Genomic DNA, 15673 nt, shown 5'->3' with positions numbered 1-15673 from the left:
TTCTGCTAATTTTGCTTTAATAACTGCTGAGGGGTCTGTTTTAAACTTCTTAGACAGGTCCGCAAACTTCCTCTCCTTTAACGCCAGAACCTCCTTCAACCGTTTCTTATTACGCGAGGCTATCTGGATGAATTTCCCCCTAATCACTGCTTTGTGAGCCGCCCAATTGGACATAATTGAGGTGTCTGGTGCCTTATTAAGTAGAAAATATGTGTCCAATTCCCTTTGGATTTCTTTAACTATCTCCTGATCCGATAGTAATGACTCATTCAATCTCCAAGAGGAGATAGGCGGTCTCCCGCATAAATCTGACAACCGAACCACAATCGGGTCATGATCAGACCAGGGTGTAGCTAAAATCCTAGCATCCGTGACCTTAGGGAGTAAGCTAGTTGACATCATAACATGATCAATACGGGTGTGGATATTATGGGCTGAGGAGAAATAAGTATAATCCCTCGCTGTGGGGTTAAAATCCCGCCAGACATCTATGACGTCCACTGAATGGAAGAAACGTGCTACTTGTATGCTGGTTGACGTTGGAGGTATAAGTCGCACCCTGAATGCGTGGGATTTATCCATGGACGCATCCAAGGCGATATTAGAATCCCCACCCATGATTATCGGGCCCTCTATCGATGAATGGATCTTGCGCCACATACCCTGGAAGAACGCCGGTTGATTGGAGTTCGGGGCATAGTAGTTAATAAAGGTTATTGGAGATTCATGTAACAGACCCGAGACCAGGATGTACCTGCCATCCGGGTCAGAGATCGTGTTGTGAGGTGTAAACGGGACCGACCGAGACAACCATATGCCCACTCCCCTGTGCTTAGTAGAGGCACTAGCCAAAAATTTTTGTGAGTAGTGTTTATGAAAGTACGATGGAGCAGAGGAGGTAGAAAAATGCGTTTCCTGTAAAAATAGTATATCAACATGAGAGGATTTATAATACAAGAAAGCTTTTCGACGCTTGATCGGGGAATTAAGGCCCTGCACATTATGTGTGAGTAAGCTAAAGGTTTTAGCAGATTCCATGGCCGCCATCATAAATCAGGAGGTAGAACCATGTGCGTATTAGGATCCCGCCATAGAGACAAAGGTCAGAAATAGGAAAGAAAGGAAAGGGAAGGGGGTAAAAGACAGAACAAAAATAAGACATACACAAGGTATCAATAGTACCGAACATAGTCTACCGACTAGGCAGTCAAGGAAGACTGCTAACAGGGGGACAGCAGACCGTCGTGAAGGCACAGCATTTCCGAAAAGATATATCCAGACATTCAACCCCTTAACCCATATCAACCCTGAGCATAATAGGCATTCCCATGTTAAATATAAGTTAAAGCAAACTTTCATATTTTTTTTTTTTTTCCTTTTTTTTTTTTTTTTTTTTAAAAGAAAAAACAAACATATCTATAGCCAGAGTACCAACTCACTGCGAACTTGACCCATCCAGACCCTTCCTCGCCTTTTTTCGGGTCAGCTTATAAACAAATTGCCATTACTATAAGTGGGAGTCCAGAGCAGCAAAAGAAATCCCCACATCCCCCCCAACGTATGGATCCCCGGCTCCCAGTCCGCTGAGAACTGCAAATGGCGGTATCCGGCTGAAATTCAGCATCCGTGCTGCTTGAAGACATCTCCGGCCGATATGAAGAATAAAGAAAGAGAAAGAAAAAGAAACTATCTGCTTCTATAATCGACCTCCTTTCCGTCATGTCGGATTCAATTGTTGCCGACGAGATTCCACCCTCTGTTCCCGAGGAAACTCTGGACGGCCTCCTTGGGTACGCCATATTGGTGACAACGGGGGATCCCGTATGGGGAGTCGGGAGGAACTGGCTTTATCCTGGGGTGGTAGAATATGTAAGTCCCTCAGCAGGTCCTCTCCCTCCTGTAGCGTAGAGAAGCCATATTGCCTATTATTGCGCATGAAGAGGAGACGAAATGGGAATGCCCACCGGTATGGAATCGCATGGTGTTTGAGGGTCTGCAGAATAGGGCGAAGCATCCGCCTTTTTTGAATGGTTTGGGGAGCCAAATCAGCATATATCTGAACCGCTGTATTATAAATGGTGATCACCGGAAGCTTCCTAGCTCTTTCCATCACCTTCTCCTTAATCGAATAATAGTGGAGTTTCACTATAATATCTCTGGGAAGTCCATCCCTCCTCATGGCCGTCAAAGCTCTATGGGCCCGGTCAATTTCCATATGTGATTCCGATATATCAGGTATCAAGGTAGTGAGTAGCAGGCGAACCACCCCCGGTACCTCCGTCTGAGATTCCGGGACCCCTCTGATCCTGAAGTTATAGCGTCGAGAACGATTTTCCAGGTCCTCAATTCTGGTGTTCGCTTCCTCCAATTGCTCCTGCAGATCCTCCATAAATCTAGTATTCTGGTTAACTCTTGCAGTGACTGAGGTCATTTTGGTCTCAATAGCCTGCATATGCGCCCCCACTTTGTGTAAATCTTGATGTACCGCGGCTATCTTGGAGCTTATTTCCCCCATCTGAGCTTGCATGGCTCTTGATATGCAGGAAAAGATGGCGTCCTCTGTCAACCCGGAAGTAATGGCCGGCTGCATGGGCGAGTGCTGTGAGACGTGAACGGGCGCTAATTGCGGCAGTCCCAGGTCTGGGATCGGGCCCTCTCCTTGTAAATCCTCCTGTGCCTGCAATAGTGATGTGCTGCTATTTTCCCGCAGGAGCACAGGATAATCCTGTGATAACACCGCCGAACTGGATTCTATCTGTGTCCCCTGCTGCTGCTGCAGCAGGCCTTGCTCCGCCATGTTCGGCGCCGCCATCAGCATATCTGCCACGGACCTCTGAGCCTGGGTTTGCTTACCCCTTCTTCCACTCCCTCTGGCCATAGGTGGATGCCCGAACCTCTAAGGTACCTCTCCTTTCTTTTATGGGTCTCGATGTCTGCTGTTAGCGATATATATGCTGGATTGCCTTCACGAGGTGCGGAGCCTGGTTAGAACGCGTCCACCATGTTCAGCTGCGCGCATGCGCCCCTATTTTTATTTTTTTATAATGAGCGTCAATGGCAGAAGTACAGTATGACACTGCATGGCATACAGCTGCATACATCTGGGCTATAAGTGCAGGGTATACGTTAGAAGATTTTTCTGTCATTTACCCCGAATGGCCTAAAACTGCTGTGTATTTGTTAAGTCCCATGTCATCATTCTTTTTTATGCAATTATGTCCTAGGCTCCACCTATGTATTCAATTTGTATTGAAACCCAAGTAGGAGAAGCTAGTTACTTCCTCCCCCACTTATGTCCATAGTAACTACTCTTCCCAGCATTCTTTGTTGTACAACTTGTTAAAAAAAATACCTTATATGCTATAAATTATGGTGAAAGTTCTGCTCTATCTAACACACCCCTGATGAACAGATAAACATTCGGTCACTAATACCCGAACATGCTCCTCATTGTGTATGTATACATATATATATATGTATACATGTGTATATATATTTATAAATACTCTAAATACAGTCGGGTCACATTATTATGACCACCTCATACTTTCAACGTCGGCAGCGTGTAGCCCATGAAGGAATTGATATGTCATGGGCTGGCTTGGTGGGTATATAAGGTGTGTGATAGGCTGTCTGAACACTTATGACTCATTGTTGCCATGGGTAAAAGTGGCGATTTATCAGAGTTGCAAAAAGGGTTGATTATTGTCTTTCGGGCCAAGGATGGCAGTTCTTCTCAAACAGCGCAGTTTGTGAACTGTTAGCGTGCTGCTGTGGTGAAATTGTATCGTGAGTGGACAAATTCCACCATTGGGAATAACCAATGTGGGAACTGTGGAGCACCACATGCCATTGATGTGAGAGGTGAACGTCGGCTATGAAGGCATGCAAGGGCCAAACGACACGCTACAGTGGAGCAGCTCACCGTGAAAATCAACCAGTGGGCTACCAGACGTGTATCTAAAACAACAGTTCAGCGAACTGATCTATAGGGCTCCGAAGCAGACGGATCATCACTGCTCCTATACTAATAAAGGTGCATCAGATAAAAAGGCTTAAATTTGCATGACAGTATAAGATTTGGACCAACAATTATTGGCAAAGTGTTGCCTTCTCAGATGAGTCATGTTTTCTGCTTCATCCAATGGATGGACGTTGGCGTGTCAGGCGAGAAACATTAGAGTACAAACACCCTGCAACCATTGCTGGAAGAACACAAGCTGGTGGCGGCAGCGTTATGGTCTGGGGAATTTTTTCATGGCATTCTATGGGCCCACTCATCCATGTGGAAGGCACTCTGAACCGATTTGTGTATGAATCCATCGTTTCAGATCACGTCCACCGTCCACTCATCCATGCTTTTTGTCTTCACTGGGACAGATGAAATCTTCCAGCAAGACAATGCGACATGTCTTCCCTGGCCCCCTAATTCGCCAGACTTGAACCCAATTGAGCACCAGCACATATTCAAATGAGCATTGCACAGTGAGAGGAGGGATGTTCTCTCATCTTAACTGACTACCAGGGAAACGGGAAAGAGTGAGGTAGTGTGATATTTTTTTTGACTGGGTGACAAGAAAAAGCATACATGGTTGGTATTAGCAATTATCAGACAGCTACATCATGTCACAAAAACTGAATTCTGGAGACCAAACACCTTAGTTTACCCCAAAAATGTCATTGAGTGTTTAAATAGTTGCTTTTTTAGGTCTGTAAGTTTTCTTTTATTATATCACTTTATTTACCAGTTTGACTCATTGTTCATAATTCAATTTTGTTAAATTAAAATTAATTTTTTTCTAAAATGATACTACTACTCTAATAAAACTAAATATACTATTTCAACAAATGTATCACTTCCACATGGTATAATTTATCACAGTGACACTGGGGAGGAAGATGAAGAACTTTATGATTGTGTTGATATGGATGAAGAAGAAGGCAATGAAATATATGAAGCACTCATGAACGGTGATGAGCAACCGCCACCACCAAGAGATGGGGTAATGGCAGTTTTAACCAAAGCAACCGAACAGATACCATTACATGACTGGTTTTATAGTGGCATTTAGAAAATACATTGTATACTTTACATTTGTTTCATAATTGTATTCCATTCTATCTTTTCTTAAAAAATTCCCACAGAAAATGACTACAGATGATATAAAAAGGTGCTGCCTCCAGGAGTTGAACCAGACAGAGGAAAATTACACAGACACACTTGGATCCATTTGCCAGGTAAGGATTTACGTAGCAGTATAGTAAATGGTGCTACAAATTTGCTTTGTAAACAAAGAAGCCTGGTATCTATAAAGTTATGTTATAGAAAGTTGATGAAACTGATAGGATTGTTTCTCTTTTTCAGTATTTTATGAAGCCCCTTCAGAATTTCCTTCGTAGAGATAAAATGAGTGACATATTCATCAATATAGAGGTGACTACTCATAGTATTGTATTTATGTATTTCATTATTGTCCTATTTAATATCAGCTTTGGATAATATCCATTGTAATCCAATGGCAAGGGCACCTTATTAACTGAGAGTACTATACAGGGTCAAACATATCTAATATACGACCAGATTGTGTCATTTGATCTGAGTGAAATGAATAGATTTGGTCATCATGTCGGTGGCTACCAGACATTTAATGCAGATTCCATTGAACCTTGTATAACACTTTTTCGTCGTTGTCGGTGGCGTCCTGTAAAGTTGTTCACGCCAAAGGACCGATCAGCATCCCATCAATTGAAGCCCAGACCAGGCTACATATCAAGGCAGAGATTGATCGTAGATTTGTTCTTTTAACTTATGCCATTGTCATCCAAAACAACAACCTTCGAAGACCAACCATGGAAAGTCATTCAGAAAATGTCCATGTGAAATCACTATGTATGGCCAGCTTAATAGGAGGTTTAATCCATCATCTTCAGACCACATTTTTTCAATATGGTACTTTTGATTAATATTTAATTGAGCTTTGTTTTTGTTTCATGTCTTTCCTAATTATGACTACGTTGCCAGAGGTGAACACCCCCTCTAATTATTAGGATTAGCAATTTCAGCCACACCCACAGTATATAGTCATGTAAAGTTTATAAGGATACATTTGGAGAAGTGTACCTTCAATTGTGATCTCCCACCTGATCCGACAACAGTACAATGCCCAGAGAGTATCGTATATTGGTCTTATTATTTAGAATAGAACCCATGTCGGTACTCTATGGGTGTTGTACAGTTGTCATAACGTGTGGAAGATCACAACCGGAGGTCCATTTTAGGGGTAGTCTCCTTCGATCACCTTTGGGATAGGTGAAAGTTTAAATTGGTATTCTAATGCATAAGTCAAGCAAAAGAACATCTGTCCACATCTCAGATCATTCAGCTGGATCACCACTCGATCCATTTAACCAGTATATGATAATATGCATAGGCTATAACCAATTCTGATAATGATGCAAGGAAGGATCACTGCAACCAGGATCATTTTGAGACATATGCAGAACAAACGCTGTATGTATAGAACCTTTAAGGGTATATTCACATAGGGTGGTTTTGTTGGAGAAATTTCTGTCTTACTGTCTTATTCATCTGAATGGGGCTTTCCGAAATGAATGCAAATGTTGCAGAAACAACCCCATTCAGATGTATATAACAGATTTTTCAGTAGAAGAAATCAAGTCTTCTACGTGTGAACATCCCCTTAGTTTTTCAAACATTGTGCACCTAGGAGATACAATGCAATTCTGATCATGCATATGGAATCCATTAAAAAAAAAAAAAATGTGCTTTTATTCATCTGGTAGCAGACCTGAATATGTTGCTTTGTTCCATATTCCCTTTTGTTGCAGGACCTGAGGAAACTCCATCAAAACTTTTTGATGGATATGAAAAACTACATCTCACCAAAGACCTGTCAGAACTTACATCAAGTGTTTCTTCAGTACAAGGAGAAGTAAGATCAAGATACGTATGTATAGACAGTACATTCTGGTTAAGAGGATAATATATAAACCACACACCAATGAACAGATAATGACAATACTACATGAGACCTTTATTTCCTTCTTCGCTTTCTATAGATGATATAGCAAAATTTTCTAGAACAGCGTAGATCACCACAAAAAGCATTTAGAACAGATTTTGCTCTGCCAATACAAAAATATATACATCTCGTTTTTACTGTATGTCTGGCGTGCACGTTTTGACATGAAAAAGCAGTGTCAAAACATGTACCACAGCGTGTATTAGGATGCCCTAAAGGTGTAGCTTGTGCATACGTTTTGTGTGCTTACGGTCTATCCTTTTTTTTTCCATGTCCTGAGAAGCGTAGTCTACTATACTTTATAGTACTTTTCCAAAACTTATACCACACGTATATGTTTTATCTGTATTGAAGTCAATGGCGACATATGGACGACGTATACAATTTTAAACCCTACGTTTGCATAAGTGAAACGTATACGTTTTTGTGACCATATATGGGAAATATTTACTTTACAAAGTTTCATTTAGCTCAAGCACCAAAAAAAGTATCAGTTTTTAGAAGTAAGAACGGACCCAAACGTATAAAAACGTATACGATGTATACTGCTAAAAACGTAAGCGTATGTTACAAATGCATACGTTTTTGTAACTTTAAAAACGTATACGTGGTCGTATATCACAAAGGTTTGCACAAAACGAGATGTGAACTGAGCCTTACTCTTGCTTGATTTATATTTTGCTATCTTTTCCACTAGGTTCCTTATCTATGGGACATATTGCAGTCATGTGGAATCTGCCACTAAAAGATTGGAACAGATATCCCAGGAACATGAGGGATTTAGGATGAAATTGGAGGTAATTATGTTGTGATATAATTTAGGAGTTGTTGCTTATTGATATAAAATACTGTTCGTTATCTAAACAACTTATTACTCAAGGGGGACATACACTTAAAGCACATTTATCACCAATCCACACGATAGATGATAAATGTATTATCGCTGGGGACGCCACCACTGGACTGACCTCGACTATACTTGACTGTCTTCGTCAACCTCATAGACATTGAATAGAGCAGCGGCGCACATGCACGACCACTGCTTCATTCAATCTCCCTCACTGCGATCGTGCAGCAAAAAAGGATGGGGATTTTAGTAATCGATGGGGGCCTAGTGATCATACATTTATCACCTCGTGTGGACAAGTGATAACTGTTCTTAGTGGGAAAACCACTTTAAAATACGAATGCAGAAATCCATCATGTCCAATCCTTCTTTCCCCATCTGCCATCAGGGGAGAGTTGGGAGAACTCCCTACAAATGAAATAGTCATGCAATCCCGCCGAAATCAGTGGTTTTGGATGACATTTATTTAAGACACCTTTAGCTTTATAAAACATGACAATCCTATGAAAAAACTAAATCTTCCACTTCTATGCTTCCTCTATTTTGGGCTTTAGCACATAACAGCATTTATAATATTATAAAAAGTATGCTTCAAATCTATGCAAAGTGAGAAGTTACATCGTAACCAATATGCAAAATATGATGTGCGTTATCATAGTTCTTTCTGGAGATCAATGCTTTTGTCAACGGATATCCTATTGACTATAGTCATACGTCAGTCTCATACATAGTAGAGGCATTGTTATAATACTAAAACAATGACATATACTTATATACTACTTTCACTATTGTAGTACTTCACACTGTATCTCATCATGGCAAAGCCAGTTACACAACATACAAGGACTGGAGTTTTTTTTAAGATCCAAAACATTTTTATAAGCATATATTAGTGTTAAGAGTGCTCCGTATTTATTTTCCTTTAGTAATTCTAATATTGTGTCTCATACATTCTTCCTTATGATAAGAGCTACATAAATAATATTTCCATATGCAGCACTACAGGAATTCTTGCTATGAATGCCGCTTAACTACTCTGCAACCCACCAATGGTCCTGATGATTCCACCCATGAGATCTTGGGAAAACTGCATCTCACAAGTCTCAGTTGTATTCCATAAAATCCATAAATGTGATGAATATGGCGTAAGGCATAGTCAAAAGGCTTATATACCATATACCATGTCGATTTCTAATGACGTTGTATTCCAGCATATGAATACTGATGTCTAGGTAGCCCCTGCCTTAATGTTTGTCTATTGTACAAAAACCCTAGTACACTTTAAACTGCTCACCTTTTCTTAAAATATATTCTATTTTATTGCACTACCGTATGGGGTCTTATAAAATAACCTCAGCTTTAATACGGTATAGCTGAACCTACCCCTTCAACCATCTTGAGAAAGCTGGAGAGCAGATGTTAACAGGATGATGTAGTCTTAAAAAACCTCTTCACTATAGAAAACCACTTCAGTTTCACGGGTTAAAAAAAAGATTCAGAACTTAGCAAGACACCATGCCCTGTAATTCTATATTAGGAAGCTGCAAATACATCAATTTCCTAATTTCCCCTATTACTTCCCACTCTTTTGGTTTACTCTCTCAATTCTAATCTAACAGATTATAATATAACTGCAGTAAGGTAACACAGTATAGTATGGACTCGCTGTATGTGCAACTACCTAATATAACAACTGTGAGATCGGTTTTTGTTCACCAAAATAAAACAAACATTCCAACTTCATATTGTGCCGACATATTCTGTAGTGATGCCACCGTGGAGAATACTATTGAATAACCCAACCTTGGAAACACAAACATGAGGGCCCATTTCATGGAAAGACATCAAACCAGCATGAGGAACTGGAGAACCCATATGAGATTGGATCCATGGCTTTTCCTGAGTTTTTTATTTCATTGACCATAAAAAATACTCTGTGGTTATAATAACTTCAGATTCCCAATGGTCTAGTCTTCTTCCCTTGATGCCACCAGTCACAATCAGTAGTATTGGAATGATGCTTTCTTTCATTGTGTTAAAGGGAAGGTGTCATGAAATGTATTTATTTTTATCATATTGCTTTTAGTATGATATGAACATACATTTTCTTTATTTGTGTTCTTGTGTTCTACTTTTTACTTTTTTCTTACTTTTACTTCTCTATGGGGGCTGCCATTTTTTTTTCATCCCTGTATGTGTCGATTAACGACATATACAGAGATGGAATACGGCACATACATCCCCATAGAGAATGCGAACGGGAGCCGTTCCATTCACTGCAGCGTACGCCGTCTGTGTGGGAACGGCGCATGAGTCGCTTCCACACAGACCAAAACGAAGATCAGTAGCAGAGCGAAATCCGGCGCCATTTGCATGTGGACCGAAAGCCGCTGCCGGACAGTAAGATGATGACTTCCGGCCGCGGCTTCCGGCCATATGTTCAAGTAAGCGAAGATGCAAGGAATAGGAGCGGAGGCGGCAGCGGCAGCAGGAGCAGGTAATTTATGTTTGTGTATGCGATGTGTGTGTTATGTTTGTGTATGTTTGTGTTATACTGTCTACTGAGCACTGTATCTAATCCTCCTACACTGTGCAGTCGCTCAGAAAATGGCGGCACACAGTGTAGGAGGTTTGAAGATTCAAACCCCTCCTTCTCCTGGCACTAGCCAGAATAAGGGAGGGGGGATTGTGTGAGGACACTAGAGCGAGTGTGTCTACCCCAAATTTGCAGCATAAAAAAATGAGGTTGCTTTACCACATTGACCATGCTGCAATTTTGGGAACTGCTCCCTCTAGTGACCAGCACATGGAAATGTTATAAATTAGAATCTAATTTATAATATTTCCTGACTTGTGAAAAAATGAAAACAGTGTGTAATCACTTAAATAATAATTGTTTAACTAAAAAAAAAAAAATACTTTCTAGCGACACATTCCCTTTAAGTCAGCAAATGGGAGGGACCGTGGCTACTGAACTCCGGCTTGGCGGCGCTGAACAACAGGCGCGAGCGGCTACTGAACTCAGGAGAAAGAGCGGTGCTGCATTGTGTACATGCCAGGCACACAACACAGCACTTCCCAGTGTTCAGCGCTGACAAACACATAATGCAACCACACGCTCTCTCCCGGTGTTCAGTGCCACCAACCACATAACGCAGCCCTGCTCTCTCTCCCTGTGTACATCGTCGCAAAGAACACAGCGGTGCTGGACAAACGGGAGAGGGAAGCATGATAAGAAATAATGCCACATGTCACAGGTTGCTGACCCCTACTCTAGTGCCTTCTTTCTCCCATCCTTTTTCTTGTCAAATAACAAGTAAAGTAAGGGTATGTTCACACGGCGGGGGTCCGTAACGGCTGAAATTACGGGGATGTTTCAGCCTGAAAACATCCCCGTAATTTCAGCCGTACCGGCATGTGCAGGCGCTTGAACGCCGCGTCAATTACGGCCGTAATTAGCGCTGCTATTCATTGGAGTCAATGAATAGCGGCTCCAATTACGGCCAAAGAAGTGACAGGTCACTTCTTTGACGCGGGCGTCTATTTGCGCGCCGTCATTTGACAGCGGCGCGTAAATATACGCCTCGTGTGAACAGACAAACGTCTGCCCATTGCTTTCAATGGGCAGATGTTTGTCAGCGCTATTGAGGCGCTATTTTCAGACGTAATTCGGGGCAAAAACGCCCGATTTACGTCCGTAAATAGGCCGTGTGAACATACCCTAACACTTGTTTCTTATTAGACGTTGATTAAAATATGTGAGAGAGCAGATGGGACTGTCATGGCTGTCTGCTGTGAAAACAAGTTCACTGTGTTCCAGAGAAATTACAGACACAAAAAAAATCTATTACATTTTATTTTATTTGTGCGCAAAACAGAAATTGAAAAATACTGAACTTTTTTGATACTTTGACTTTATGATGATGATAATGATGATGAATATAATTTGCTTTGCATTGCTTCTTACTGTATGAATAGCATAGGTGACTTCAGTAATGAGACCGTGTTTGTAATAGAAACCAGTAATTGATGATAATAACTTTGGTTTGCAGGAATGTTCTCAGAGAGCTAATAATGGTCGCTTCTGCCTGCGGGATCTACTGATGGTGCCAATGCAACGAGTTTTGAAATATCATCTATTGTTACAGGTAATTTTGTCTGACAAAGATGCTTGATTCTGCACATTTATTTATACCTGGCTCCTTACACTCTTCTTTTACATCTGTTCAGGAACTGGTAAAACACACCATGGAACCAACAGAGAAGGAGAATCTAAAGCTAGCCCTGGATGCAATGAGGGTGAGTGTGAGATTTAATATGATGCCACTGAATACCCATCTTATAAAGATATAGGCACATATCACATAACTATACCCGATTTTATAAGTAAAGCCCAGCCCGCATTTAAACAAAAACTGGATATGTTTGTAACAGGGTCACTCAGCGCAGGGTCCTGGATAACGAGTCTAACAGACCGGCCTTTAAGGGTATGTTCACACGGCTTATTTACGGACGTAATTCTGGCATTTTACGCCTCGATTTACGTCCGAAAATGCGCCTCGATAGCGTTGGCAAACATTTGCCCATTCATTAGAATGGGTCTTACGATGTTCTGTGCACACGGTCATTTTTTTTACGCGCCGCTGTCAAAAAGCGGCGCGTAAAAAAGACGCCCGCGTCAAAGAAGTGCCTGTCACTTCTTCAGACGTAATTGGAGCCGTTTTCCATTGACTCGATGGAAAAGCAGCTCCAATTACGTCGGTAATGGACGCAGCGAAAAAGCGCCTCAACATGCCATTATGGCTGAAATTACGGTGCTGTTTTCTCCTGAAAACAGCCCCATAATTTCAGCCGTTATGGACGCTGCCGTGTGAACATACCCTAACAGTGACGAGATGTCCAGTCCACACTGAGCTCAGGACAGAAATGTCATCACAATCCCTTTGAATCCAGAAAGAATGTCACAGACACCAGCAGTTCTTTACTGAAGAATTCTCATGTAGATGCAATCACATAAATATTACAATGTAGAAGAATTTTTTTAAAGCCAAAACTAGATACACAGGTTGGTGGTGATAATGACTTGTTAATGACTCCTTCTCCCCTTAATGGGAACAGAGAACACGCATGCGGGTATGTATATGGCAAAAAAGTCCATAGACACAGGAAATATAGTAAAGCGTATAAATTTATTAACAAAAATTACTCCAAAAAAACAAGATAAAAACACTTTAAAAAAAAAAGCAGATAACTGCTATGATTTGTTCAAATGGGGGATGCTACCCTGATAAGCAGTTCAATATGTGATCCTCCCAACAACAAGAACCTACCTCGATAATCTTCATGAAATGATAACAAAAAGTAAGGACACAGGTAAGGAGAATATTGCATCAGACCATGTAAATGAAGTCAGTGTTGAAAAGTGTCCTTACAGAGGAATAATGGAGGTATGAAACGCCCCACGCGTATAGGCACAACGTGGCTTCCTCAGGGGTACTATGATAGTGAAGTGGGGAGTATTTTATAAGGTGGTATTTCAGTCTAAATGATAAATAGCTGTGTGCAGAAAAGGGCGCGCACACTTACCTCTTCCTCCTAGCTGTCAAAATGGCCCCGTTTGTGTATACACGCCGACGCGAGTGAGACCGGCGCCATGCTGTATGAAGCGGGGCTCCACGCATGCCCAGTGCCGCTGGGAATCCCCACTATGCCCGTATGCAATGCCCAAGCGCTGGGGCCACTAGAACGCGCCCACCTGCGCATGCCCAGAGCGATAGATGGGGAAGAAAAAAGCAACACAGTGTCCGCGTCCAGTGCGCATGCACCGGGGCCTAAAACAAGCGCGGCTCCCCGCGCATGCGCAGTGAAGCGGGCGCAGCACGACCAGTACTCACATGCAGGAATAAAATTGCTATTGAGAGTGATGAATGTAAGAGGTAGTATGCATGTTGTGTGAAAAGTGCAGTAAACTGGGGTGAATTAGTGTGGATATGAATGTGCAAAAAGATGAATAAATTGATGTGAAAATGATGGAACCATGATATAGAAATATATAAATAAAATAAATATAGATAAGAAAATAAGTACTTGGTGCAAGGTCCTTCTCCCCTTACTTCACTCGTTGCACCTGTTCGGGCCTGTCCCCAGTGGCTCCTTCCCCGCTTGGCTTAACAAGGTACTCGCAGACCTCAGGGACCTCTGTCCCCCTCTAGGCTTCTTGACTCATTCTAGCCCTTGAAAGCTTCCACCCCATCCATGCACACCCTCTAACTAATTAAAACCCTGGTAGCCACCCAAACATTCAGGGGAACAGGCTGTAGTTGGTTTCTAAGAGGAGAACAAGTGTCCTTGCTACTCGCCGGTATGTACCCCCAACCAACTTGGCGCCACTACACAACCCCTTTTATCATGTCTCATGAGACTTCACCCCCTTAACTTGAGGGGGTGAACTATAACATCACGTTTACTCTTGTAAGAGGAGTTCGCATCAGAGACTAAGTATTTCTCCAAGATGGCGCTGATCCCATTTCGATCCGGGGCCTTAAACATACCACATGTAACGCAACCCTAGTCACATCGGTGGCCCCCAGCCCAGCGTGGTCCCAGTCAACCCCCTTTTTTTAACACACCCAATACATAACTTTCCAGGTTAACTTCAATTACAGTATTAACCCAAAATACTCCTACACTCATGGTAAGTTATCATCACCTGTACTTTTGCTAAGGCTATGTAAACCCTTGAAAGGCAAACATTTTTTATTTTTTTTTAATGAAAAGGTGTAACAGTGGGTTTTGTGTTTACTTTAGTTTTTTTTAGATACAGCTGCTCAGTATTCTCTAAATAGAGCGACTGTATCTAGCGCTATTCACTAAATACGTCAGTTCCGCGGACCTGACGTGTTCAGTGTCGGCGGGTCCTTCATGTCTCTGACACGTAGGATCCATCTGTTATCTATCACATCTAAGTTCATGCGATAGATAACAGGTGTTTTTTATGGTTGGCCATTTATTTGAGTGACTGGCACTTAATAGCACATTTGCCCTGCAGCGGCCACCTGTTTATAATTGCTTCTTCCTTCTCGATCTTTATATACACCGCACACTTTGAGTACTGTGTATGCAATATAGGCAGCAGAAGTGCCACATCCTATACAACTCACAAAGAAAATTACATTTCAATTCATGAAAAATTCTCAAAGTGATACAGTTCCTTAACCCCTTCCCGCTCCTTGACGTACTATTACGTCATGGCAGCTGTATCGTTCGCGCTCCATGCCGTAATAGTACGTCTCGGGAGTAACGGCCGTTTCGGCCGTCCTCCCGACACATACAGGAGCTGTGACGCTGCTGTCTTGTTCAGCAGCTGTCACAGCTCCTACAGCGGGGACCGATCGCTGTGTCCCCGCTGATTAACCCCTTAAAAGCCGCGTTCTATAGAGATCGCGGCTTTTTAGGGGTTAAGCTGCCATCGCCGGCCTGCTACGCGATAGCGGCCGGCGATGGTGACTATGGCAACCGGACACCAAACAATGGCGTCCGGCTATGCCATAGACGGAAGCCTAGTGGGTCCTGACAACGTCAGGACCCACTATGCTTGCTGTCAGTGAGTAGCTGACAGTTCTAATACACTGCACTACGCATGTAGTGCAGTGTATTAGAATAGCGATCAGGGCCTCCTGCCCTCATGTCCCCTAGTGGGACAAAGTAATAAAGTAAAAAAAAAGTTAAAAAAAGATGTGTAAAAATAAGAAAATAAAAGTTTTAAAAGTAATAAAAGTAAAAG

General features: G+C 42.0%; 1 protein-coding gene across 1 annotated transcript in view; it reads left to right on the top strand.

The window, feature by feature from the left end:
• VAV1 (vav guanine nucleotide exchange factor 1) overlaps positions 1–15673 on the top strand; it is an 89510-nt gene that overhangs the window by 47107 nt on the left and 26730 nt on the right. Inside the window, exons 5-11 of the mRNA XM_075853071.1 lie at positions 4883–5003; positions 5146–5238; positions 5366–5434; positions 6850–6953; positions 7741–7840; positions 11943–12038; positions 12121–12189. Coding sequence (XP_075709186.1) covers positions 4883–5003; positions 5146–5238; positions 5366–5434; positions 6850–6953; positions 7741–7840; positions 11943–12038; positions 12121–12189 — 652 coding nt within the window. The remainder of the gene's footprint in view (positions 1–4882; positions 5004–5145; positions 5239–5365; positions 5435–6849; positions 6954–7740; positions 7841–11942; positions 12039–12120; positions 12190–15673) is intronic.

The sequence above is a fragment of the Rhinoderma darwinii genome, chromosome 2, assembly GCF_050947455.1.
Source record: "Rhinoderma darwinii isolate aRhiDar2 chromosome 2, aRhiDar2.hap1, whole genome shotgun sequence".
Taxonomy (NCBI): Eukaryota; Metazoa; Chordata; class Amphibia; order Anura; family Rhinodermatidae; genus Rhinoderma; species Rhinoderma darwinii.
The sequence above is the reverse complement of the archived record's forward strand: the minus strand, read 5'-3'. Positions and strand labels throughout refer to the sequence as shown.